This window comes from Styela clava, chromosome 6 (genome assembly GCF_964204865.1).
Source record: "Styela clava chromosome 6, kaStyClav1.hap1.2, whole genome shotgun sequence".
NCBI lineage: Eukaryota > Metazoa > Chordata > Ascidiacea > Stolidobranchia > Styelidae > Styela > Styela clava.
Window position 1 is genome coordinate 9,474,258 of NC_135255.1, and position 27,951 is coordinate 9,502,208.

At 33.1% G+C, this 27,951-nt stretch overlaps 2 protein-coding genes across 4 annotated transcripts; one reads left to right on the top strand and one right to left on the bottom strand.

The window, feature by feature from the left end:
• The first annotated feature begins 10 nt into the window (after nucleotides 1–10).
• LOC120331720 (serine palmitoyltransferase 2-like) lies at nucleotides 11–22,413 on the top strand. Of its 3 annotated transcripts, none has more exons than XM_078113563.1 (12): nucleotides 11–151; nucleotides 1,195–1,354; nucleotides 1,619–1,795; nucleotides 3,588–3,742; nucleotides 5,358–5,506; nucleotides 14,556–14,736; nucleotides 17,257–17,400; nucleotides 18,262–18,481; nucleotides 19,019–19,096; nucleotides 20,396–20,571; nucleotides 21,288–21,417; nucleotides 22,124–22,413. In XM_078113563.1, exons 2-12 carry the CDS (start codon nucleotides 1,241–1,243, stop codon nucleotides 22,226–22,228), a joined length of 1,629 nt encoding a protein of 542 aa, XP_077969689.1. In that variant the 5' UTR covers nucleotides 11–151; nucleotides 1,195–1,240; the 3' UTR covers nucleotides 22,229–22,413. The 3 variants fall into 3 exon arrangements, with proteins under 3 accessions (XP_077969689.1, XP_077969691.1, XP_077969690.1); XM_078113564.1 differs by having other exon boundaries at nucleotides 14–151; nucleotides 1,235–1,354; XM_078113565.1 differs by lacking the exon at nucleotides 1,195–1,354.
• Nucleotides 22,414–24,562: 2,149 nt separating this feature from the next.
• On the bottom strand, nucleotides 24,563–27,535 carry LOC120330937 (ATP synthase peripheral stalk subunit d, mitochondrial-like). Its single transcript, XM_039397928.2, has 2 exons — nucleotides 27,212–27,535; nucleotides 24,563–24,909 (listed from the first exon to the last, which is right to left on the bottom strand). Exons 1-2 carry the CDS (start codon nucleotides 27,443–27,445, stop codon nucleotides 24,634–24,636), a joined length of 510 nt encoding a protein of 169 aa, XP_039253862.2. The 5' UTR covers nucleotides 27,446–27,535; the 3' UTR covers nucleotides 24,563–24,633.
• Between the last annotated feature and the right edge of the window lie 416 nt (nucleotides 27,536–27,951).

The window sequence follows — 27,951 nt, forward strand, 5'->3', positions numbered from 1 at the left end:
ATTTCCTCATATGGATATGAAAAGGATAGCCTATACTTAGCCATGTAGATCTCTCAGATGTCAAATATGTTCAGAATGGAAGAAGTTAAGCTAGAAATGAATTTGTCTGATTATTTGTGAAACTGCGGTTGGAACCAAATGCTCGGGTCAAGTATGTAGATGAAGTATTGCACTCTGGGAAATTTGGCATGACACTGCATGTTTGATAACTAACACTTTGACTGCTTTTAAAATTGTATGATCCTAAAAAAATGATACTAAAAATCTAAAATGCATAACAATATATAACAATGTTTCTTCGGATAGTGATTAACTTTCGAATTTTTAGTTTTTAAGAAAATTTAATTCGATTTTTATGTGTGCTACTTGTGAATCTTGCATTGATTTTTTTTAATTTTTTTGTGTCCAATTTCAATTGTCATAATATTGATTTTTTCACTTTCAATTGTCATAATCTTGCATTGACGCTATAATTTTTTTCTTTGATTTGAAGGTACCCATATAATGTTTACACAGCACTTTTAGAACAATTCTTGTAATTTTCTATGTCTACTCTTGCGCATTTTTTCTATGCATTTGTGGATATCTATTTTGAGTCTTGTTTTGCTTATGTTTTCTCTATTCTACCTATATCTTATATTTCTGACTTGGTTATCTATATTCTATTATTCTTTCATATTTTGTATTTACGTTTGTTGGTGCTTATAATTCACTACAATTTAATTTTATTAGTTTTGTTTGCTCTCATTAAACTTGCAACTTTATTGAATAGTTTGATATTCACTGTAAAATAATTTGCATGACCATTCACTCTGATGTGTGATAACTTAACACAGTTTATTTGGTAAATGACTAATGAACAAACTTACAACTTTTGACTATGTCAGGAACTTATGTTATATCAGTTTTCTGGATAATGTTTGTTTCTGAACACTTGACGATTGGAACAGTAAACACACAAAATCCATAGGCTAATGGATGTTTTCATATTCTATTTTATATATTGAAGATTATATATCCTTTTTTTCTGAGAGCATGTTTTTATTCTGAATTTTTTGTTAATTGGTGAATCTTTTAAAAAATTCTCATTATAATATTTGTTACTAGCCTAATTAATATTGCTTTTAGTTAATCTATCTTTTTTCTGTGTCTATATACGAATGCAAAGTTGTAAATATTACGGTATTATTACAGTTAACTGCTTATTGTCCAATTTCAATGATTTTCTTCAAAGAATCAAATGGATTTGGCTGCCGCTGGTGATGTTTGTTGGAACTGTCATGCAATACAGAAAAATACAATGAAAAATAATAAAAAATCAAAAAAGTTTGAAGAAAATTCTAAAAACAAAAAAGTAAATACACAATATACTTCAAATTCCCAAATTTTCCAAATACTTTTAAATCAGCACTCATAATCGATATCTAAAAAAGAAATTTTCTTCAGGTACATTTCAATTTTTATGTTTGTTAGCATGCCACATTACGTTGTCCAACCGACTATAACAAGTTTCTTAGTTAGGGAACTTAATTGAAAACATAGTGACATTATGCAACTTAATGCAGCACAATCCAAAAATATATAAAACGAAGCAGCTTATTGGAGATCTTATTTTCAGGAAAAGAACGGAACACCACATCCGTTTATTGAAGATCATGAGAAGCCATCCATATTTATTGCAATGCTATCTCATATCAGCTACGGTATCATGACATTATTTGGGTTTCTTCGAGATTTTATGAGAAAGCATGGATTGGAAAAAACTATTGGTGCCATGGAGAGCAATGATATGAAGGTATGATATTGACTATTTATTATAAGAAGGTGGGAAATTTCCGATCATGATGTTATGTTATCACAACTGACCCCTTGGACTAGATTGTGAATAATTTCTCTATTGATTCATTCATTATTCAGTGGTGGATCGATTATTACTTTTGATAGTTTATTTGACTTGTGGATAATCTTATGCTAATAATTCGTGACTTTCCCGTTTGGATAAGGTGACTGAGATCATGGCACTTCACATTACTGATCTTTAAAATGTTTATTTTTTTAAGAATTGTGTTTGCTTTAACTGTTATAGTTTAAGAGTAACTCTCAAATTGATTGGAAAGCTATCCATCCCACCCTAATATAAACTATACCTGCTACAGTATGTCCCATTTAGGCAAACACGATATGTTGACTGTAAATTTAGATACTTGTTCTCAAGTTTATAATATTATGTAAATTTGCTTTGAGGTAAAGCGATAATAAGGTTCAGATTGTGCACCCATACTTGTATGATCATATCTTATTAATCGTTATATGAATCAATAGGGATTTTTTTATGTATACTTGTATATGTTATAGAGCAAATCACAATACATGCTAAATTTTATGAAATAAAATATGCTTTTTCATACAACATATTTATATGCTTTCTGCTCCTAACAAGGATCTACACAAGCAGCCTCTTATATGTAAAGAGCTACTTCATTTTTGGGACCGTAAACTTTCCAATTTGGCTTTAGATACCCAATTTGGTACAGATTATATAATTTTTCTTATATTAAGTTTAAATCTTGCGCATTTGGAACACAGTAATTTTTAAATATTTCAAATGTCAGCTTAACATTTTATCTGATTTAAATTTATGAGCTTGGATTTACTAGTCTCTATTTGTGGTAAATTTGAGGATTGTATTTTCTTCAAATAGCTTTTTTATACTCACCAATATATAACCTTAATTATGTGCTTGAGTGGTCTACATTCTCTTTACATTGCATGACAAAGTGTGTCGGTATGCCAATAAACCATGATTGTATTTGTTTAATCGTCTGAAGTAAACATGTTGTTTGTACATGTGGGTGTAATAAGTTCCATTCCAATGGAAATTTTGAATTTCTTGGGTGGCCATTTAGGCCAGGTTTTGTACTGGTATAAAATGTATTGGGTTGATACAACTTGATAGACAGCCTCATTGGTATCATTTTAGTTCAAATCCTTCGATAGAATATAAAAATTTATCAAAATCACAAATGGAATATTTACACCTTCCGGTATACATAAAAAATTGGACAATTTTCCAGTCATTATCAGAGTGAAATTACTGATCTATTCAGTCAAAAATTGTGCAATTTGACCATCTTTCTATTATGGTACTAATTGGTACTTATCCTTTTATGCTTATGCACTGGTGGAAGCATATACATATAATGCAAGGATATATATAATGCAAGAGCAAAAATAACTACCGTATTCTGAGTGATTCAGGAGTTTTGCTTGAATCTTCAGAAAAATTTTTTTTTTTAAATTTTAGCCTTTTACGAATTTGGTTCTCAGACTAATATGCAATGTCTTATCAATGTTTCAAAGTGTATGTTTCTTGGTTGCATAGTGCATTACGCTCTCTTTCTCTCCCTCTCTTGCTCAAAAATTAAGCATATCTCGACCTCTAAATTTTAATCTCTCACCAATTCTGTTTATGTCCAAATACAAGGGACCCACCCAATTTTCAAAATTCATATTTTTTAGTTGGTAGTGCATTTTATTACTTCAAAAAGCATTTTTTGTATTATGCAACTGTTTATCTATTTTTTCAGGACTTCGTTCCACTCTATGCAAGCTTTGAGAGTTTTTATACCAGAAATATTTATATCAGAATGAGAGATTGTATGAGTAGACCCATATGCAGTGTTCCTGGTGCTACGATTAACATTGCTAAAAGAACTTATCGAAACTCAGGATGGAATATTGAGTAAGTTATAGAAGATAACCATGAACACTTCATTTTTGGCAAATTTGAAAATAATTCACCAAAGAACTGTATGGAGTAGATTTCCAATCTTGTGAATATATTTACCAGGCTGAATACAATAACTACATAATACCATATTGGTTATTTTAGCTTAGTGATTGGCACACCTTTTCAAGTGTTCAGAATACGCTTGCAATCGCACCTATGGTAGCTGTGGTTCGAATCTTGAGGGAATACTTATGTATAATTTAATTGCTGGACACCTCGCCAACTTAGAGCAGATCATGTAACTGATTTCCTCCACCATCAATGGACAATCTTTTGGTCCATGCATCGGAAACAAACAACCATTCCTGTACTCGACATAGAGTGGTAACGCGATCCAAGATTTCACCACACCACACCCACATTAAACCTATTGCTATTATAAAAGTGCCACCTAAATTACGTAATTCTTAGTAACAAGAAACACCTTTATTGTTTAGAATTGGGAATTAATTTGAAATTTTAACAAGTTTGTTGATTTCATTATCCATGACCTAAATTTGCATTTTTTAATAAAAAATCTTAATCAATATTGGCCCAAATACATTGTCTATTATAATTTGTTTTATTATTATTTTATTGCATCCATTCACATTCATGTGTGAAATTGAGAGATAGCTTACATTCTTGTCTGTAATAGTTTTTGTCTTCAGGGTATCGTTAAAACTTTTATGATCTTTTAATTGCATGTTCAACATTTAATGTTTTTTATTATAACTTAGTATGGTTTGTATATCACTGTAATTTGTTTCCCTAATAATTATATCCAAAGCTATCATTTGCTGTTTTACGAAAATATGATTTAGTATCATCATAACATGAAAGTACATCTATAGTCATGGTTAAATATTACTTCTGACATCATAATGATAATAATAATTCTGAACTGAAATTTGAATATTTGAATAGATTGATTTTGCACTAAAGCTAGGATAATTTTTTGAGAATTTCAGATTATATGAAATAAAATCCTGTCAATGGTAAAAAATTTGGGAATTTGAAAAATGATAAAAAAAAGAATTCTGTTATCATATATGTGTAGAATTTGTATCATACTGTTTTTATACCACAAGGAGTTAACGAAGTAGTACTCTGGTAGTGGGAGTCCAGTAAATGGCAGTAATTCAACATTCCTTTTTGCAATAGTTTAGAGCTAAATTTAGTCACATTTAAAAGGCACACATCATGTCAAAATGTTGATATTCATTTCAATTAATACAATTATTATGTTTTTATGAATTCTATCTCCTCTAAATCCTCCACTCATTGTATTAGAAAATTTTAAAATAAATCAAACTCGGTTGGCTGTGATGTCTCAAGACAAAAAAGTATTGAGTTATGTTGAAGTCAATATATAGCACAATCAATAATCATGTTTGTTTTCCTAGTCTCTCTAGTTGTTGTCTAGTCTCCCATCTCTCTCTAGTTGTTGCCTGTAAATTCACTCATATAACAATCTTCTTTATTTGCTTCATAAGGAATTTCATTAAAAAAATATAATATACTGTTATGCTCATTTAAAAAATACAAGTAAGTATACATTGTTAATATTACCACATTTTCATTTTAGTCTTACAGGAGAAATTCAGAAAGATGTCGTCAATCTGGGTTCATATAATTATCTTGGATTTGCTGAAAATACAGGAGCATGTTCTGAAGATGCAGTTGAAAGCATTAGGAAATATGGTGCTGGTGTTTGCAGCTCAAGAAAAGAAGTAGGTCAGTACCAATCAATTTTGGCTGTTGCAGGATTAGAATTACAGGGATGTCAAAATTGAGTAGTCAAATACGATCAAATGTTGTTTTTAGCTTTAACAGAATATCGTATATTATTCAATATATCAGTATAAATTCTGTGGTGTTTGTTGATTCTCTATTTTAACTCGGAAAAGAGTAAGCTATAAATTCCAATCATATCACACATGCCACATTGTGTTTTATATATATTTGCTTCACTATGATAACAGCTTATTATTATGTCTATATTTATATGAAATCGAAAATATTGGTATTTTTATAAAATTTTCTATATTTACAGTGAGATTATGTTTCATGCGGTATCTTCCATTAAAATTTAGCATATTTTGATGAAAAATAGCTCAGAATGTGAATTATAGTAGCCTATGATTTGAGAATAAGCTGTATATTCATAATCTAGTTTTTGAATATATGCACAGATGGCCTATGGACATTCCTTTCTAATCAAGCAAAGAATATCGAGGGTTTCAAGTCACAAAAGGCAAATGTTAAAATTATAAAAATAAGAATTGCTGGAAATATTAAAATATGTGCTATTAAGTTGGTATCGAATCATTGTTTAAAGCAAAATTCAGCAAAATATTCTAATTACAAGTTACAGGGACAACTATTTTCTCAAAACAGCTTATTCAATTTTCAGGTTGATAGTCACTGGTTACTGGTTCATTATGTATGTAAAATTGTTGTATTCATTATCAGAATTGAATTTTATTGTGATGTTTAAATTGAATTGATAGTTGATTACATCCAAATTAGTTATGTTGATATACCACAATAACCACATCCTTTTTAGGAATATTTCGAAATGTTTTAAAAAAATACTATTTCGGGTAAATAAAATCTGGCAGTCAGACCAAAAAAGAACTCAGTTATGTTCTGATAAATTAAGAAAATAGTATGCAGAAATCGAATCAGTGTTTATATTATGAATATTAAATTGTCAAATTTTTTCGATCAAATTGTGGGTTTTTGTAATATACATATATGTATAAACTACTCATGGTAATTTGTTTTTCAATAATATAACAATTAATAATTTAAACCTACATTTTGATACAGTAAAAACATTTCACTTTGTACAGTAGATATAAGAATAAAGCATCTCATTTTTTAGCATGACTCACAAATCACAAATAATTACAGTGTTGGTGCAAACGTGCAATGCTTTTGCACCTATAATTTTCAGCATACTACGTGCGATAGAAATATCCCTGAGGCACTTGATATTTTCACTCCAGCCTTAGATAAATAAATTTGCTGTCAATCGGAAACGGTTACCATATACATGACCACAAGCATGTGCAATCAAATAGCTTTATCGTAAAAACTTACTCAAGCGTGATGTTTGCGGAATGTTGCTAAACAGATTGGTTGGCTTAAAACATAATGAGACATAATCGTGGGTCAACCCGCAAGTGAAACGTTTGGGAAATTGGGTTGGTGAACACACAAATTATAGACTTTATTAAATCACATGGGCTTGCTTTGATACTGTACCTTTATAGCAGTGTTTCTTGAATTGTGTGGTTCACCTGAAAATCCTAATATTTGGTTTTTTAGCTAAAACATAAAAATTATTGATTTTATGTATGAAAAGTCTGCTGTGTATTTCTGCATAAACTTAGCAGGATCTATTTTGCCATGCCATGATTTTAAAAACACACCTTTCTCATTAGTGCAACTTTGAAATATTTTCTGATAAAATAATAATTATGAAATATTGATTGTTTTGGTCTTTTGGGGCCACAAAAACACTATAAATTTCAAGCTTGTATTTGAGCATATTCTTAGGTTGTGGATTTCACAAAATTTAATTTTTTAAAAAATTTGGGTTGATACCGCTGCCTCTATAAAACAATGATTGTGTATGACATATGTTACTATTCTGTCTAATTAATCAATCAAATATTCAACTACACTTTCCATTGACTTTTATTTGTTACTTCAAGTTTTCGTCTTGAAGATGTCATTGACGGAATCAATACATTTATGCTTCAATGCACATTAACGTATCAGACGCTCTTTATTTCAGCGAACCATCTCAGTAATGGAATGTAAAATATTTTAAGGAGCTATTATTAATATGATGGAGTGACATTGCGTAGTGGGTCTGTCCGCCTTTTCTCAAATATTATTTCTAATCAACAAAACGTTGCTAATGGATTTTAGATCAATGAAAGTACCAATGTGAAGGATAACATGAATATAATCATTTAAATTTTCATTGAAATAAAATTTTTCTCAAAAAAATAATATAAATGGGAACACAGCGAGCAACAATATCATAATTTGTGTCCTATTTGAAATAGTTTTTGAGTAATAGCCTATATTATCTTCCGTTGATGGACTTTTGTTCACGGTTTTTCTATGTGAGCCGATCTCAATGCTGTATAATCCCAGTTCCCAATTTAATAAATGGGAACACTGTTTTCTCGACACATGCATAATCTGCTAAGCAACAATTTTACAATTCTAGTCCCATTTGAGTTACTTTACCGCTGTGATTTAGGACTTATCTTTTTTTCAATCTATTGACTTTTTTGTCACTCATGGTGTGTGTAAACCAACCTGAAGGCTGATTTGATTTTTTTTTCGAAACGCCCCATTGTTTATTTAAATCAAGATTGAATATATAAAAGTCAATGATTCGGAAAGAAAATTCCTTTTACATTTATGTATTCACAGTAAATCTTGAGTAAATTTCATTTCACTTTTTTTCGAATATTTATTTCAAATTTAGGGTTGTGCAATTTAAACTTTAAACCGCCCAGTTTGAAAGATCACCCTCTCAGTTTTCAAACCTGCTGGCTAATTATATGATTTATTGCTCTGCAGGACTATTGTAGTTATTTATAGCTTTTAGGATTATGTCAAATTAAGTTAGTTACTTGCTGTGAACAGCTTAATTTATCAGTGGATCATACTTGATTCAAGGTATGTTTTCTTATGAACATGATGTCATGTTTACAATTTCTCATCAATCCTATAGTTTTGAAAAATTCTACAAATATGTGACTGTATTTGGCTGTTTCAATTTTTAATGTTGTAGAATTCAAGGTGCCTACTTTTTGAATGTTGACGCCATTGGAAAGGTCATAAATGAATAATCTTCAGTATTTGTAATACATTCTGAAATAACATTTTCAAATATTGAATATATTTAAAATTGAGTCATGTAAAACAGATAAAATGGCATAAATCAATATACATTTATGGGAACTGAATGAAAATGGTGAATGCGGGGATTTTGAAATAGGCAATGCCTATTTTTTTTGTCAAGTCTATGTTTTTGTCCTTGCAAAATCAGATATTATCAAAAGCTCAAAATGACAATTTTTTAAAATAAAATATTCTAAATTATGTAGTCCTGAAATCATAAATTTACTTTTTCGAATATTAACCCGTTGAAATGTTTTCTAATATTAATTTATTTTGTACATCTTAAGTTGGACCATATTCAATATTGTATTACCAAAGTATAGTGTAGTAAATCAGCACAATTTTCTTGATTGGTTAAAATTTGATAACTGTTTTTCCTGAATAAAATTGAAAATGCATATATTGGCGGGATAAAGATTTATCTGATAGAAATTTGGAAGTATTGGTATTTTGAAATGCCTATATTTACTTGAAATCAAATACTCTAAAATAGCGCTATTCAAAAAAAAATTTTAACGTGATTAGCTGTCATTTTGTAAATTAAAGATTTTTTTCTTTTCTGTGATTCCTGTAATCTAGTTTCTGAGAAACTTTTTAAAAACAAAAAAAGTTTTGAAAACTATGAGAATTCAAAGTACAGGGACCAGGATATTTTGAACTTCCAGAGAGAACATAACTTCTATGCAAGCGTCCTAGATTACTTTTGGGTTTGGGTAAAATAAATCATACACTAACAGGAGTTCAAATGTTCAATAAATTTTCTACAATTTCAGATTCAGAAATTTGTGTGTATTGTTTTTGGAGTCACGCTGATATAGCATTATTATGGAAACAGTTCATTCACAGGAAAGCGTCCTACATGACCAACAATTTATACCACGATGCCAAATCTGATTTCGTGGTTTATTTTAATCACATTATATGTAATGTTTTGCAAAAATTGTTGGAATAGGCTAATAAAGTACCTAAGTTTCATGGTAATTGATTGGATGCGCAAACTCTTCTGAAGCTTTATTTTTGTATGCTGTACAATATAGAAAATAATGTACCGTAGTTCGAATAGGGTAACTACAATTCGTCCTCAAAATGGTCTTTATTAAAGTTGTCATTCGGTGTTTTGTTTCCTTTCTGGATCACAGGATTTATAGTCTGATTCATGTTCACTCAACTGTGATAGGAGTAGATTGTTGGCAAGCACTTTTGTATCTCACGTATCTACTGATTCTGTTTGGAAGATAGCCTACTATTTGTAAAATAAATCATTTTATTTTTTATCAAAGATTTATGGACAAAGTAGACCGATTTGGCCAATGATTATGTTTTTCTGTACAAAAATATTGTTTAAAAAGCAAATGATTTTCATGGTTAATCTTTGTGGCATTTGGAATCAAGCACAAAATTCATTACAAAGTATGTCAGTATTACGGTAATAAAATAGCATATGACAACTTGTTTTCATTCATTATCATATATCCTCATTACCGTAATACAGTGTTCACTATTAGCGCACTTTTTTGCGAAAATTGCGAAGCACTTTCGCAACTTTTTTTATGGACTGCGAAATAGCACTTTTTTCCGATTTTGAAGAGAAATAGCACTTTTTTCTGATTTCGAATGGAATAAAAATTCAAAGTTAACAAATATTTTCGAGTATTAAGTTGACAAATAAGTAACATACTAGTACTTTTGTAACTCAATTCTGCATATAATAACGATATTTACCGGAATTCTAACCTATGAGATGCAGACATAGGAGATAAAGCTTTTGCATTAACGGCAAAATTCTTGTTTATAATATGATTATTATACAAGCACAACGATTCCGCTTCTCCCGCAAAAAACGCTCCCGGTGATTGAAACCAGATGTTGGAATAATACGCAGTGGGTTTCTTTGAACGAGAGTGGTCATGTGACTATCAATGATATCGATGAATTCAAAATGACTATAAAAGTGTTACGTCTTATAGTCACTTTGGATGAATTGTGACCAAACTGCACGATTTTCAAATCAGACGAAACTTTTAGCAGCATGTCACAGATTTGCAAAATCACCAAATACACAAAATACCATCAAGTGCCATTTTATTGTAATCACAATGTTGAAAGGACGTGGCATTTTCCGGAATTTTGCGATATTCACACAACTATTTCTCATTGATATGCGAGGTTGGGTGGGCAAAATTCAATATTTTTTTGAATCGAATATTTTTAAGGAATAAACGTAGTGGAAACATTAAAAAATCGGCAACAAAGCCTTTTTACTGAAATTACTGGTTAATTCCGTTGTAATCGCTAATTGTTCTTGTCACCGATCGTTTTGGCGGCGATATCCAGGTTTTGGGTAATCTATATTCCCGCCCTCTCTTTTTTACAAATATGAATTCTTGTGGGTCGGCGGACATCGAAGTTTTATATTTCGGGTTTACCCGTTCGTTCACATCGGCAACAGCTGTTGAAGACATTGAGGACTCAAATTAACATTTGCGTTGGCTTTAATTAAGATTTGTAAATTTACCGTCCTAATTTTATGCGAATGGTAATATTATTGTCCATACCGTGATGCAGATATTTATTAAGACGATAATTAACTTTCTCATGTATTTCTATGGTGATAAACTTCGCAAGTCTGAAATTGTGCCAATCCTGAATGTTGATTTAAAATAGTGATTGAATAATTCGGCAATAAAGGCATTTCTGCGTGGTCATAAGACGAGATGACGTTAATGAACAGCACTTCTTTTACAGGATATTTTACGTATGCGACTTAATGCTAAAAAGATTGGGCTCGAGTGATTTTTTTTTCGAGTGCCTAATAGAGGTCAGGCGCTAATTGTAACTAATTCCGTCAAGTTTCAACGTGTTTTCAACAAAACAATACCCCGGCGATAATTATAGCTGAAATGTTACCGAGCAATTTACAATTTTATTTATGGAATTTGCAAATTCACCAGTTTCTTGACGATTTTGATATTGTCACGCCCTAATTATTAGTGCAAAAAATACTCCCCTTCTTCCGCGGCGGTTTGACGGGTTCTTTGTTCCATTCTTCAGGAAGTTCTGACACGGGGGATATAGAATACTGAATCCGGATGGTTGAATCCCTGTCCACGTACTGGTGATTTTCCGTTTTGAAATGCGTGAAACATTCTCTATTTTAAATTAAATGACGTTTCGCGGGCTAGAGTTCTCCCCGAAAATGATGTGTTCCAGACGTTAGTTAGACTATAGATAAAACATTAGATTAATAATTTTCGAGACGCTCCGTTTTCGAAAATACAAAGTTATATCGCAAAAAATGTGTTATGATACATTTGGAATGAAACATTATTTACGGTTAATTCAGATCATATTTTACACTTCATGACACCCGGTATCCGAAATTACAGTTGTATCTCGAAAAATGTGTTTTGTTACATTTAAAATAAAACCTTTTTGCAATTAATTTAGATCAAATTTTACCTTTCCCGGCAACCCGTTTCCGAAAATACAAAGTTATATCACAAAAAATGCGTTTTGTTACATTTATTTTGCATTCCCAATAAAATACATATTATCCTTAATTATGGTCGTCGATGAATCTGTTCCTGTCGTTCAAGCTCGACACACGTTTGGACGAGTGTGGGGCGGTTTTTTGGTCGACGATAAATTAAAAAGTTGCCACACGTTATTTGTATAACGATAATAACTGAAATTAAGATTTTATAATAGAAGTGAATTTGTCTCAAGATGGTATTTTACGATTCCTGCCCACAGAAATTAAACACGCTGACAGGCTTGGTTATAATTGATATTCGTTTAATTTATTTTACACTATTAATAAACGCGCCACACCAATTGCGACCATATAAATTGCAGTCGCATCGGTATGGACTGTATGTTTTTGGCGCTCTCACATTAATAATAATTTTCAACAAAACAATATCCCGACCGTCATTAAAGCTGAATTCGTTACCGAATAATTCACAATTTTATTTACGGAATTTGCAATTTCAAGATCTCACTTGACGATTTTGATGATGTCATGCCCTAATTATTACTGCTTAAATGCCTCAAAATACAACAAATGTAATCATTTTGGACGATAACAGGCGCAACAATTCGTAAACAAGCCGTTATAACGAAACTCGCGATTGATTTTACCTCTCTCTTGTTTACAATTTTAACATCCCGCCTGCCATGTATGGTCGAATAAAATGTTCACATATTCGAAACATGACTTGGCCAAGGATGGAAGGGATCACTAAAGAGCTAATAGAAAGTACATACGCGAGGGTATGATATTAATATCGAGAATATTTGTGAGCATATCACAGGACGGAAATATTTTGCACCCGGCTGTTTGTTGGCAGAACAACGATACCCTAAAGGTAATGGATCCAATACAGGGAAGTATTTATTTATCATCTCACTTGCGAACATCGAGGTTTTGGCGGAATTGTACGATCATGTTGTCTTTCTTAAATAATAACTTTTTCAATAAATGTTCATTTTTCTTTTGCGTCTTTATTATATGTCGGGTTTTCATTTATTTCAAATTCGAAATTGTCCGAAATACTCCAACAGGTGTATAAGTACAATAATAATAGTACTTACCAGGGAAGTTTAATACACACGATGTGTAAAGGGCGTCGTAACTCCCGTTTATTAGTTATAATTTTTTTTACATTCTGCTTAAAAAACAACACACGTAACTCTCGCGACCAAATCTTTTTGTTTTGTATGGCATCGTCTTGGCGACGAATTTATTGCCGACTGAATTTTAATTGTGTTTTAGGATAAGTTATTTTCTGTTTGTTGGTTTCTAAACTTCACAAACTTGGGTAGCAATTACTATTAATGTGAAATTTGTGCATATGAACGATTGAATATCGCGACTGGATGTCCGATATCTGATAATGCGTTATTCTCTTTCAACATTAATTTTCAGGATATCAGGGGGGGGGTTATTTTGCACCGGATTTGTACAAACGATCTACCCTGTAACTAATATGGTTTCCAGCCTGCCTCGTGTCTGTTAGATGGAAGGAGTAACAAATGTGAAGTCTTTGCTGTTTACGCGAGTAAGCAACTGACACAGTGATACATTGCATGAAAGTTTTGTAGGGGCAGGTGTTAGCAGATGTCATTTCGTTGCCGATGAATTCGCTTGTTTTAATTAAACATGAATTCCTTGAAGGGAACTCGGAAAAGACTTCTCTTTAATTCATAATATTAACCGGAGGAGCGCTTTTTCAAGTATCTAGGCCGTTTTTAATGGGTTATATGAAAGGCTAGGGCACCTAACTTGTTAAAATTGGCAAAAGCACTTTCGCACTTTTTTTTCCGACTGCGAAGCACTTTCGCACTCATAATTTGCTTAGAGTTAACACTGCCGTAATACCAATTTTTAAGATTGGCCGAAATAATAAGGCCAGTCATAGAATGATTGTTTTCTATTTTAAGACTTAAAGGTAGATTTTACATGAATGATCTTTTGCACAACTTTCAGTGGAATCAGTTTTTATAAGAATATCTTACTTGACTTTATTAACAGTTGTGTGAAAAAACATACATGTGAATGGAATTTTGTGGTATTCACAAAATTCATGTGAGGTATCTGTGTTGGGAGTTCCACTATAGAACATAGAATCTTATTATTGGTATATCTCTTTATACAAAGTATTCATAAAGGCTATTCGTTTTTCGAGCATTGTTTGGTGAAGAGTTACTATAATTTGAAAGGCCTGCCATTGCTTACCCACATTCTTACACCTTGGGTGAGGTGGCAGGCAATTCTGATATGAAAACGTTAAAAATTTTCTTGGGTGTCTGCTTTAGGTGAATCTATAAATATGCTTCTTTTGTTTTTTAGGAAATCTTGTTCTCCATGAGGAACTTGAAGAAGTTGTTGCAAATTATCTTGGAGTTGAATCCTGTCTTGCATTCGGAATGGGTTTCGCTACAAATTCAATGAATATTCCTTGTCTTGTTGACAAAGGTTGTTTGATTCTCAGTGATGAATTGAATCATGCTTCATTAGTATTGGGTTGCAGGTAAGATAAATCTTTATTGAGATTTATAAGTAGATATTTTTGTCAGATTCACTGTTGACTATTTGCCTTGGGTGCTATGGGGCAGTGGTTAAAGTGTTTGACTTAATTGTGGTGACATTGCAGATTCACAGGTTCAAACTCCATGCCCCCCACCCCACTCAGAGTGTAATAAATTGGGGCAATGCAGAAGTTGCAGAACCGAGAAGATTTTGCTTTTTCAAAGTAGCTGCGTTTGCAGAGCTTTGTTCAAAGACATACAGGTGTTCAAATACGTCATTAAGATAAAAAAAAAATTAAAAAACAAGTTGCACATTTCTACTTCATGCCTACTTGCACATTTCATAGTCTTTGTGCATTCTGCATTGTCAAAAAATTAAAACGTCTTCATTTATTTGACTCTTCCATTAATTGCTTTTGCCAGTAATCCTTCGATTGAAGCACATTTCATAATTTTTATGCATTCTGCATTGTTAAAAAATTGAAACATCTGCAATCTGCATTTATTTGACTCTTTCATTAATTGCTTTTGCCAGTAATCCTTCGATTGAAATATCATTGCAGGCTCTCAGTCTCAGTCTTTCAAGTCTCCATCATAGCAATTAATGAATATGTTGTTCCTAGTATGTGTGTTTTTTGTGCCTCCCAGTTTTAGAAATCGGTAAAGGCTCAAAACCTTTCTTTCAACTTTCAGCAGACTTGCCTAAAAAAATTCCTATGCATTGAAATCCTCGACAAAGAGATCAAATGAAGAATATGCAACATGCATTTTCAAATCCAGTTGGGATAATTATGTGCAAGAGAGTTGCTGGACTCCTCACCGCCGTAGGGTGGTTCACGTAACCCAGGGGTTCTCAAACTTTTGGTGTTGCGGAGCCCTTAAAAAGGTTGACTATTATTCACGGAGCCTCAGAATAATGTTAAAATTGATACTTTCCGATTAATATTCCTGAGTAAGTTAAACGTACTTTACTCAATTTATATACTAAACCCTTTTAATAAGGTTAATACAAGTCATAAATAAATCTAAATTTCAAAGATAAGTTGTATTATACTGAAGCTGTAAATTTGGCACATGACAAACATATTAATAAATTAGGGGTTGAATCTTTTCCCCTCTTGACATTTTTGGAAGACCCAAAAGACTTAAACCTCAAACATCTTTACGCAGGTGTTTATTCTCCCTGAATCAAAATTTCCTTCGTCATATACATGTATTGTTCCACAATGACGACGATAATTGCTTTTTTGTTCTCGTGGGGAAATATGAGTTCAATGTGAAAAACATGTAACCATATTATAATCATCGCCGACCAAATGCTAAAAATAATAGTTAATAAAGAGGTAAATCGGCAATTCAAATTTCTTGCTTAAAAAGCGGCATTCTAAAATATTAGAACCAAACTCAAAATGGAAGATAGCACTATAAGTTTTGTTTCAGCAGACTCACGTGAGAAAAAAACGCTCTTATAGATATTGTAAATCACAAAATTTGGTGTTATGTTAGGTTTTCTTCGGTTATGCATCGTAGTAACTGCGAAATTGAAACACAGTCAATTATTTATGCGCGCGATGTACCATTTTTCCATTCTGAAACTACCGACGGAGCCGCATGCGCTAAAATAAATTTCAATCACTCGTATTTTTCCAAGACCTTGTGATTTTTCAAACGGCGATATCTTGCTCAAAAATAATATCGAGTGCGAAAGAAAAAATCAAGTTTAACAAATCCCAAGATCGCAAAAATACGACTCCAATTTATTTGTAGTTGGCAGTTTATGTTATTTTAGAATAGTATTTTTTCATTTTAGTAATCCTAACACTAACAGTAATCTCGAATCGAACGTGAGTAACGATGAGCACAATTAAATTATTACGATAAGATACTTCAAATGCTCGCATCGGACATGAATTGAATATTTTACGCAACAGAAATCTCGTTATCCGTTTTTTTTTTAATCGCCAAGAATGTTACGCGTAAATTTCCGATTCCAATTTTTAACCTCCTCCCTCTTAAGAATCCTGGCTGCGCTCCTGCTTATAAATATTGTCATTTTTTAATTCCGCCACTTTGCCATATTTCTAAGCTATATTGTTGTCAAATTTTATTAAAGCTGTTACTGCTTCTAGGAATAGTTTTAAATGAGCCAAGTCGGTATTTTAAAAAGTAATAGAATAGCTCGCGGAGCCCCTGGGTTTATCTCGCGGAGCCCTGGGGCTCCGTACGGAGCACTTTGAGAACCTATGACGTAACCCCTGGTTGGTTCCCTCAACCATCACATCCATGCATCTGAATATAAATAACTGGCCGACTATTCGCATGCTCAACATGGACTGTTAACCGGATGCGAGGCCTTGGTCTGCCATATCATTTAGCCGTCTTATGGACTTTCCTCTCCCCGGGATGAATTCGTAAATCTTTTCCTTCTTTGGTAGGCAAGCTTCTTGTATGTTCGATTCTTTGTCAACTATTTCATAACTTTCACTTTTAAAATATTTAAAACTTATTCTTGTTCATTTAAGACTTTCTGGAGCAACCATAAATGTGTTTAAACACAATGACATGGAAGATTTAGAAATGAAATTGAGAAATGCAATTGTAGTTGGACAGCCTCGTAAACACATACCATGGAGAAAAATATTGATCATAGTCGAAGGAATTTATAGGTAAAGTAGAAGGCAAGATAGGCTTCGAACTATTTTTATTCAAAATATACTCATAGAATAGGAACAACTTCAACAACACTTTTGGGAGCCTATTCGTTAAAGTGTTAGACTTAACTATGCTGGCCTCTTTGGTTGTAATCTTTGATTCAAATCCCATGCCCATCGCGATTATCCAGGGTGTAAAATGGCTCATAACCAAGTTTATTGAACCTTCCCAGATATGACAAAACTAGTTTGAACTGGTCAAAACTGGTCCTCTAGAATAAATCTTTCTTATAAATAATTAGAATTCATCTATATGGATCCATGTCATCAAATCATTGTTGTGACTGATTTTTTGAAATTGGACAATTTTAAACTCAAACTTAAGCAACTCCGTTTATCTTGGTTCTCAAAAAACATTTCTTATTCAAGATACTGTTGGATATCATCCAAACCAAATACCAAGTGCCATCCCTTTTAAATCGAGAATAACATAGTCTCTTTTCACAAAATAGCACATATATTTGTCATCTTTCGTCAGGTCATAGTCTACAGCGAATCACTGTTTGATTAAGTTATTATCTTATTTTGACTGAAGAAATTAGACTATGGTCTAACGAAAGGTCACAAATATACTTGCTATTTGATGGAAAGAGATTTTGTTATTTTATTCATCACTCTAATGCTATGTCGTTCAAGCATTCTTGTAGCAACATCCCAAGTAGGAAATAGACAAGGAGAAAGGACCTGCAGTTCAATACACAGTATTCCAGTACCCTATTGTATTAACGAAAAAATTTCAATGCAAATAATTTTTTCCATTAATATAATGCATATTTTCTTGTATCATTAATAGGCAGTAATTTTCATATATTTCAGCATGGAAGGTTCTATAATCAATCTACCAGGAGTCGTTGAATTAAAAAAAAAATACAAAGCATATGTTTACTTGGACGAAGCACACAGTATCGGAGCAATAGGAAAGAGTGGTCGAGGTGTCACAGAGTATTATGGTGTTGATCCAAATGATGTTGATATTATGATGGGAACTTTTACCAAGAGTTTTGGAGCGGCTGGTGGCTATATTGGAGGAAGAAAAGTAAGATATTTGTGTTTTCAGGCTCAATTTTGTTTAATTGGATATTGGAAAAAAAGCCAGTATAGCGGCTTTGTCAGTTGAACAAAGTTAAATGCTCTCAATTTTTTTATGACATATTTCATGCCTTTCGCTTCGAACATGGCTCTACATAAGCTCTACGTAAGTAACTGTTTTATTTTTGAAAAGCCCGGAAACTTTTCAGTTTGTCATTGCCAATTCAACTTAATACATCATGACTTAGGCGGTGGCGTAGGATTTGCACCAGAAATTTCAACCTGTCAATCCAATAAAGTTACACTTTAATACTTTAACTAATGTCGAGGCTACTGCAGACTTAATGATTGATTGGTTTATTAGGTTTAATACTGAGTGCATTTTGTCCCAACTTTGAAAACATTTGAATATTTGACATATCAAATTAAAATTAGTTTATCATTACCCTATGGTAGGGGAACATGTTGTATTATTTTTCGTTCTGTACATTACTGATAACCATCAACATCAGTTTGACTTTGTGAATGCATTTTTTTTTTCCAGACAATCATAGAACATCTGAAAAGTCATTCTCATTCAGCTTGTTATGCGTCATCTATGGCACCTCCAGTGGCTCAGCAGGTATAAAATTATGATTGTTATCTTAATAGAAATAACATGATCTTATTCCACAAAGTGACAAGTATATTTGTGAGCTTACGTTAGATCATAGTCTAACACAAAACAAGATATCACATAAAACAAGTTCAAATAATGATAGCTCACATACGTGTGTAGCAGCCAAAAGTGTATTCAGCCTCGTGCCCATTATGTGACAACTTTGATAATTATTCTTTGAGGGAAATTAAAAAATTGAATTCTAAAATTGCTTTAAACGGTTTTAATTAATAAGATTTCAGATTTCAAACAAAAAAATTTTCACAATAATGCTTCAAATTCATTCTCATATTGTTCTGCGTATAAAGGTGAAATAACTTTGTTTGATATCTCGTTGATAATAGACAAGCCACGTCCATTGAGACACTGAGTATATAAATAAAGCCTTTTACAATGATATTTAACACGTATATACTGTGCGACTATTTGTCGTACTATTTACATTAGAACAAAAATTTGTCATGAAATGTGAAACTGATGACACATAAAAGAGTGTAAAGAAAATATGATAAACCAAAACTAATATTTATTCTATAAATAAAATGAAAGCCAAAGTAAATTCTTGATTCCATTATACCAAAATAAATGTAGTACACGCCTCTAGTCAAACATTGGTCGGGCAGTGTCTCAAAAGAAAGTGGTGTCAATGTGCTGAATTTCAATGATAATAAATGTCTGAAATAAAATAGTTTTCAATTGATAGCTGCTAATTTAAATTGCCAGTAAAAGATTTCTCATCTCGAGTGAAAAGTATTGTATAGTTTTTTCACTGGTTGACTAACTCAATGTTTATTAAAAACCGTATTATGACTTTATTTATACAAAATGTGGGATAATAAATCTTTGCCAAACTGAGAATTTAGCTTTTCTGTGTGTTTTGAAACCGAGAAATCGATATACTTCCAATTTTGATTTTATTATTATTTTATTAGACATGAAATGGACCTGCAGATCATTTTGCCACTAAATTTTCGTCCTTGTTGGGATTGTGAAAAAAATCACATTTTTTGGAAATAATGAAAAACACAATTTCACATTTTGATTACATAAAAATCCAAAGAAAATGCTGGAAGACTTTTATATTTTTTCATAAGGGACCTAATATTTACCTAATATTTCTCCTCAAATTTCTGTCATGTAATGTAATAATAGCATTCGAAACAATTCTTTTTTCAATTGGCTGGTATTATGTTGCCATATTGGTCAATCATTTCATCTTGTGAGCTATATATTTGAGCATTGCATTTAAATTTTTCATCGCAGATCATATCTTGTTTATTGAAAATGGATGACCCAAACAATGGACACAAAAGGATTTTAAGACTAGATCAGAATTCAAAATTGTTTCGTGAAGGACTCAAAGAACGTGGATTCATAGTTTGTGGAAACAATGACTCTCCAGTTGTTCCAATGATGGTTTATATGCCAGCTAAGCTGAGGTGTGTTTTGGAGTTTTTTTTAACTGATGGCGAAAATCCAGTGTTTTACAATCTCGGCCCTTTTTGTGAGCCATTAAGTGATGGCCACCAGCAAAGGTCTTCAACTAGGTAGCACTGCAGAGGCCTTCTCACTGGTTTCATAAAGCCCAAGTTTTATTATATCGATATTCACCGGTTGACGTAAAAATTAGTGTTTCTTACTTTTGTTGAAGACCTTGTCGCGTTTGATTGAGTTATTTGGTACATTGTAGCAGGAGCTTACACATGTTGAGAGTATCCTTATCACAAGGGTTTGAGAACAGCTCGCCTAAACTTTTTCATTTTTGACTTCAGTGCTGTCTTTGGTTAATTTCCTGTTTTTATAGACGTCTCTCTGAGTCGAGGCTGTGGAGTTTAAAACTCCAGGGTTCAAATTTTGAATGATCAGAATTACTACAAAATTTACTACAAAAACTAAAAAAAAATTGATTTTCCCTCTTTTTGTTAATAATATTTTTTCAAGGGAATTTGCTCAAAGCAAGGTACACTCAATCGGAAACAAAAAAACACTTTCTCTGAGCAGAGTCATGGGCGACTACTATCATGCCAAGAGAGGATGAAGAATGATGGTGTAGAATTGTGTGTTAATAAATATTGACTGATTCTAGGCAAAGCAGTTTTATCAATACGATCCGAAAAACATTTTATCGCTTTACTAATTTGCCATTTATTTTTAGTCCATTCAGTCGTGAGATGTTGGACAGGGGGTTTGCTATAGTTGTTGCTGGGTTTCCTGCCGTTCCTCTCACTGAGTCGAGAGTCAGATTTTGCATCTCTGCTGCTCATACTGAGAAACAAATCCGAGAGGTTTGTGTTGTATGTTTGATTCAATATACCGAAACACATTTACTCAAATAGGGCGGAATAGGATTTTCATATTTAATTTATTTAACTAAAGCCAATAAGTCAACTTAATCATATTGTGATAAGTAAAAATAACATGATCTCTTTCATCGAATTTATACAATATACTTACTATTTCGTTGAAAGAGATCATGTTATTTTTACTTATCACTTTAGTACTATCTCTTTCAAGCATCCTTGTGGTGAGTACCACATACCTACCCGAAGTAGAAAGTAAACAAGGAGAAAGGACCTGCAGTTCAATACACAATATCCAAGTTCCCTTTATCATTATGCTTGTTTTTAATGATGTGTTATCTTCGAAAACGAAAATGGGAAACAAAAATACATTATTCAGTATTTTCAATTTGATTAAAGTCATTCAGAAAGACCCAGACAACTCCATTAAATCATAGATGTGGACTTTGACGTGTATTTATTCATATTCTCGATGGGTCTTCATTTCAAGATTCCAAGAGTTGAATTTTTGTATTCGGGAATCAGTAGTTTTTGACTCACTTTCAACAGACAAAAGAATGTTTGCATTTTCCCAAAGTTGGAATTTCGCTCAGCTGGAATCGGAGTTAAAATATTTGTGTCTGAGCCGTCTTTCTTTTTACTGCACAATAAATTATATATCTATTTTCAGTATTCTTTATTCATTCTACAGGCTTTAGATGCCATTGGTGAAATTGGTGATGGGCTTGGATTGAAGTATTCAAAAAATAAGCTTGCAAGAAAAATGGTAACAGTTGAGAAACTGAGGATTTGTTAAAGTGATGAAAATTTGTTCCTTTTTCACCTATTTATTGCATGAATGTTTCCTGCCATGTCTTGCTTTTTAATATATAACCTCTCGTCTTCAATACTGCATTATTTCACTGTTTATTTGTTATCCTTTTGGTGGTAATATTCAAATAGGTTTGATAATATATTATTGTTGTTTCCATACAATCCGAAGTATATGTGATGATTTGAATCTGGGCATTTACTTTAAGCTATGCCACCCCTTTAAAAAGGGGACATGTGTGAGCTGAATATTAGACAGTAGATCAGGGGTCGGCAACAATTTGTCGCTCGAGAAACTGGAGGAAACAACTAGGGGGAAAACTTTATTCATTGTTACAAGGAACTTGCAACAACCTAAGTGAAGCTCAGCAATTCCATAAATTAGTTGAAAATTTGGTAAAAATTATATCTTGCCTAATTGAAATATTGAACTGCAGAAAGTGTAGGACACAACTTGAAGTTTTTAAAATTGCATTAGAAGGTACATTTACGGCTCAAAATAATTGTTTTTTCTTCAGCGGAATAATTGATGATTTTCTTCAGTTTTATAACATAAACTTTCATGCTATTTAGGTTACCTTAAAATGTATTTGTTCAACCAAAGTATGTGTTAAGTTTTACCTCTGATATCTGTGCTTAATATAAATATTGCACTATTGGCAACACTGGGCAAAACAGAGCTGATGGGAATTTGCCTTTTGTTGTCACTCCTTGACCTTTATTTTAAATATCTGATATATTTTAATAACTATTTGCCTCAAAAAACTGAGACACCACTTTGGGGATAGAGCCCAATAATTTGGCAGTTGATAGTTGCTTGTTCTTTCGCAGCATTGCAAGAGATCTCGTCACTCCGTGACGTCACGGAGTATGCCATTTTTGGAAAATATTATTTTTCTGTACGTGAAGTACTATGATATTGGGTTTGAACTGCAAATTCTTCCGCTTTGCCCTCTACTTACTTTGGATCTTACCCACAACTTTTTTAAAACTATCGATGACCAAAATATTTGACCTAACATGTGCCGGTTTTGAACAATATGAACGAACTTATTGCAGACTACAATTGAAAAAATATGTAATCTGTTGGAATGGCAGAATAAATATGGCAAAATGCATTGTTTTGCAATATAATTCGACATTTTTGTAAAACGCGTAAGTGAATTCAAATAATTCACAAACAATATTAAATCTCAAGTTTTAACATCGACATCTGGATTTTATTTTATATCCATTTATCGGGTTAACCGATAGGATGAAATGTAAAAGAAATATGATATGTTTGTCAAAAAACTGCTACTGCTAATATGTGTGCTTTGCAAGCAGATGCAAGTACTACCTAACAAGAGAGACTTCAACGCAAAAGAAAATGCTTTTCTATGGTTAATAAATTAGATATCCAAATAACAAAAATCATCGCATGGTGCAGAGATTCCTAAACTGAATTGCATTAACGGATCCTCCAGATTCTGTATTTTGAATTGCCCATTCTTTGTCAAGTCACTGCAATAAGATTCCAGATATATAGGAGTGGAATAGTTATGTCTGTTTCATGTTGTCTGTGCAACATAGCTTTTTACTTAACTATATAGATTATTAAAGTTAGTGCACTCGTTTAGCATATTAATATGAGGGAGACACGAGCAGAAATACAAAATATATCATGTTTGCCAATTTTTTGTTTAAATGTTTTGTAATTTTAAACAAATAACCAATTTTGAACTAATACAACTAATTGTTCAACATTCTTAATACCATTTTAATGATAAAGAATTTTTGTCATTCCGTGACGTCACGGAGTGACATGCGACTAGTTAGGTTAGGCCGTATAATTGGGCTGCTTCCTGAAAAAAGTTTGTTGTACAATAAATTTTGCATAAGTGTAGAAATTAATATTTCTAGAATACAGAGACAAGTTATTATAATTGGTATGTCATGAAGCTTTTGACGAAATTTGGTTGATATATCGCAGTCATTTTATGCCTTCAACTTTTTGTCACTCCGTGACATCACTTGTTTTGTCTCGTCGTTTGAAAAATATTTGGTTGAAAGTGAAATATGGTAAATACATCAGTGTTAATGCTACCAATTGGCATTCTAAAAATAGCAAACCAACAAGACCTTTATATAGTGAAATTTCACTCCGTGACATTTATGGAATTGCTGAGCTGTGGTTCATGGACAGAGAAGATTGTGAAAGAATAAAGCTACCAGAAGTTTCGGACGAATTGTATTAATACCGCACCCTCCAATACCGCACCCTCCTCATGCAGAATAAATACTTGGTTCGTCTGATTACCATGCCAAAGCAAACCGTATATACATTTTATTATTTATTTTCTAACACATTTAGTGGAACACATGCCAAAAAAGTGATGAACTATAGAATATCTAGCTATACTGTTCATAGAACTTCGACAAGTCGTTGGGGTGACGATGTGGCCAATATGGATATTTTTGGTAATCTGGTCTTCTTTGAGGGAAGTGCTCGTAGATGTCATCTATGGTTAATTGCTCAACAGCTGGGAGGGAAAGTAGCCGATCAAGATTCACTCTGATATTATTTATTTTTGCATCCAATTCTTCATTGAACTTAGTGACTGCTGCAATATCTGCTTTCGCTTTTTCGTTCAGCTGAGCAGATTTGTTGTCGACTGGCTGTGGTACCTGAAATAAAGTGAAAAGAATTTAATTTAGATTAAGAAATTAAATATTGTTTTTGGTAATGGTATTAAATCAGGCTTACTATAATTGATAAAACACAGAAAAGTAGGTTGTGCACAAACAAATGCTACACAATTCTTTCATACAATATCAGAGTTTACTCCATTTTAATAAATCGACACTTTCATTTTTCTGATGATTGGATGTCTCAGATTAACATAATGTATCAGTTATGACATTTTCTCCTAAAATCAATTTCAGTTGCTCACCATATAAACTAGTGTTGAATATTTTGTTATTTTTACAGGGGTAATTATGACTATAACTTTAGTTATACGGGAGCAGTAGCTGTGGATTTTAATAAAACACAATCGTGAAGTGTAAGGGTATCAATCCACTAAATGTCTTAGACTTTAGTACAAATGCACAGTATAATATTCACATAATACCTTTTTCATACTTTTATTATTTTTGTTTGATTTTAAATTATTAACCAAGGCAACAGAATTATTATTCTTACATTATGTAAGGAATGGTGGCTCGAAAACTGCTTCATCATAATTAGCATTAAAAAGTTTTTGCCATAGGATAAGATTTACATCACACCACTGATTACTCTGGTACGTTTGCAAGTACGAATTCAAAGAAGATAAGTATGTGCAACAGAATTGGTGGACTCCTTGTCATTGTAAAGTGGGCCATATAACTGCCAGTTGCAGCTTCTTCCACCATTCAGGCAACTAAGTGATAGTACAATAACTATGGCCCCCAATTTTCAGCTCCATATTTATTTCAGTTCTTTGCTTTATGGCATCAATAACCAAGTGCAGTTTTAAGTATTCTATGGCGTCTGCAGCTGCCGCAAAACCATGGCGGTATTTCCATATCATGGCCGCTACGGCCAAACCTATGGCAATTGACTTTTTAGCTGCCACAAACCAATGTCGAGCTGCCGTTACCGTGGCAGCAAATTGAAAACCAGGTTGGCAGGTGGGCCGTAAGGACAGGGCTGTCCCTTAGGGTGACAAATATTGGGTAAGTTGGAACGTTTTTCTTATGGATACAGTCTTGATGGATTTAGGGTTTAAGTAGATATAGCCTAATTCCGCATGATCAATTAGAATTTGGTACATTAGTTTGTGAATATGCCGTTAATACTGATTACTGAATACAGAATAGCGCTATAAAACCATGGCAAGAGCTGCCGCGGTTCGTTCGTGGCAGGAGCTGTCATGAAGTGGTAAGAACTGCGCCTCTCAATAACTGAATATTGGAATGAGGTTATTCAAGTCTGCAAGTTGATGAATGCAAAACTGCCATGGTTGCCAACTGGGTATAGCACCCTAGTAAAATCCCCATTTCATATAAAATAAATTTGTAGTCTACATGCAGTTGACAAAAATCTGTAATGCACGGTCTTACTACTTACTGAATACAGCGCGAAACACCGCAAAGAGCGCAAAACAGCGCGAAACAGTGTGGAAACAGCGCGAAAGAGCGCAAAACAGATGGAAACAGTGTGAGGCAGAAAAAAATTTTGCAATGAGTTCGGGGCACCTTGTTTTGAGTTGGAGTACCACGGCAGCAAATTAAAAACACAAACCAACGTATGTAGCCAGTAATGCTGTAATGGCAGGTCTGCCCCTGCTGGTGACAAATTTTGGGTACCATAATTTAGAACATTTTCCATATGGATATGGTTGGCTTTAGGGTTAGGGTTAGTTAAAAAGGGACCTCCAGAAGTATGTGCACCAAGATGGCGCACAACCTGAAAATAGTATGTGTGTGTGTGTGTAGCGGATTCAGGTTGTGCGACATATTGCTGCACATACTTCTGGAGCACCAAAAAGGTAGATAAAATTTCGCATGATGACCTATAATCCGGTACATAACCTTGTAAATATGCCGGAAATAGCGCCATAAAACCATAGCGAGAGGCGCGGTGGTTCTTTCGTGGCAGGAGGTGGTAATGACTGTGTCCCCTGTTTTGCGCTGTTTCCCTCTGTTTTGCGCTGGTTTCCTATTGTTTCGCGCTGTTTTCCTCTGTTTTGCGGTGTTTCGCGCTATTTTGCGCTGTTTCGCGCTCTTTTGCACTGTTTCGCGCTCTTTTACGCTGTTTCGCGCTCTTTGCGGTGTTTCGCGCTGTATTCAGTAAGTAGTAAGACCCTCTGTAATGCATTTAAAACGAAAAATGATAGCCAATGCAATAGAATTGCCAGATTGCTGATGGCCGGATGCAGGGTCTGCATTTTGATTCAGAACCATACAAAACCAGCAGCGGAGTAGATTGTGTAATAACACGTACCTTGAAAGATTCAAACTTTTGCTTGAAATCAGCTACCAACGCTTGGTCAGTAACTACATTCTGATAATGATCCCAATTGATAGATGCATCCTGTTCTTTTGCTTTTAAATTAGCGGCCACGATAGCATCAGTCTTGTTTTTAAAAGCTAATATTCTAGGTCTAGTTTGAGCGGTTGTACGTTCCAAAAGTTGACTCCAGTTAACTACTTTCACAGCAGCTTGTTTCGACGCCATTTTAACATAAACGAAACGACAAACGAATGAATGGCAAACGCTACAACTGACTGCCTTGACCGCTACAAGAGACGAAGGATAAGATCGTGACCCCACAGTCAACCACAAGATGGCGGATCAACAAAATCTCGCTACCTGGGTATATTTTCTTTTTATTTACACATTTACATTGGTATATAAAAATATTTCATACATATATTCACTACAAATACAATTTTAGAAGGGTTTGGAAATTAACGCCATGGGGTTTTTAACAGGCAAAATTTAATTTATGACTACTAAAGCAACTTTAATAGACGATGTTAATATGACTATAGAGCAGTGATTCTCGAACTAGGGTTTGAGAGCCGCATGCGGCTCTCAACAACCTTTCCTGCGGCTCTTGTTGATGCTTTAAAAATCAAGTACTTTCAAAAAAAAATTTCATTGAAAACTAATCATTGACTTGAAATTAAAATACGGAAGTCTATTAGTTAGTCGAATGGATTCCCCCACGTTTATTTGCG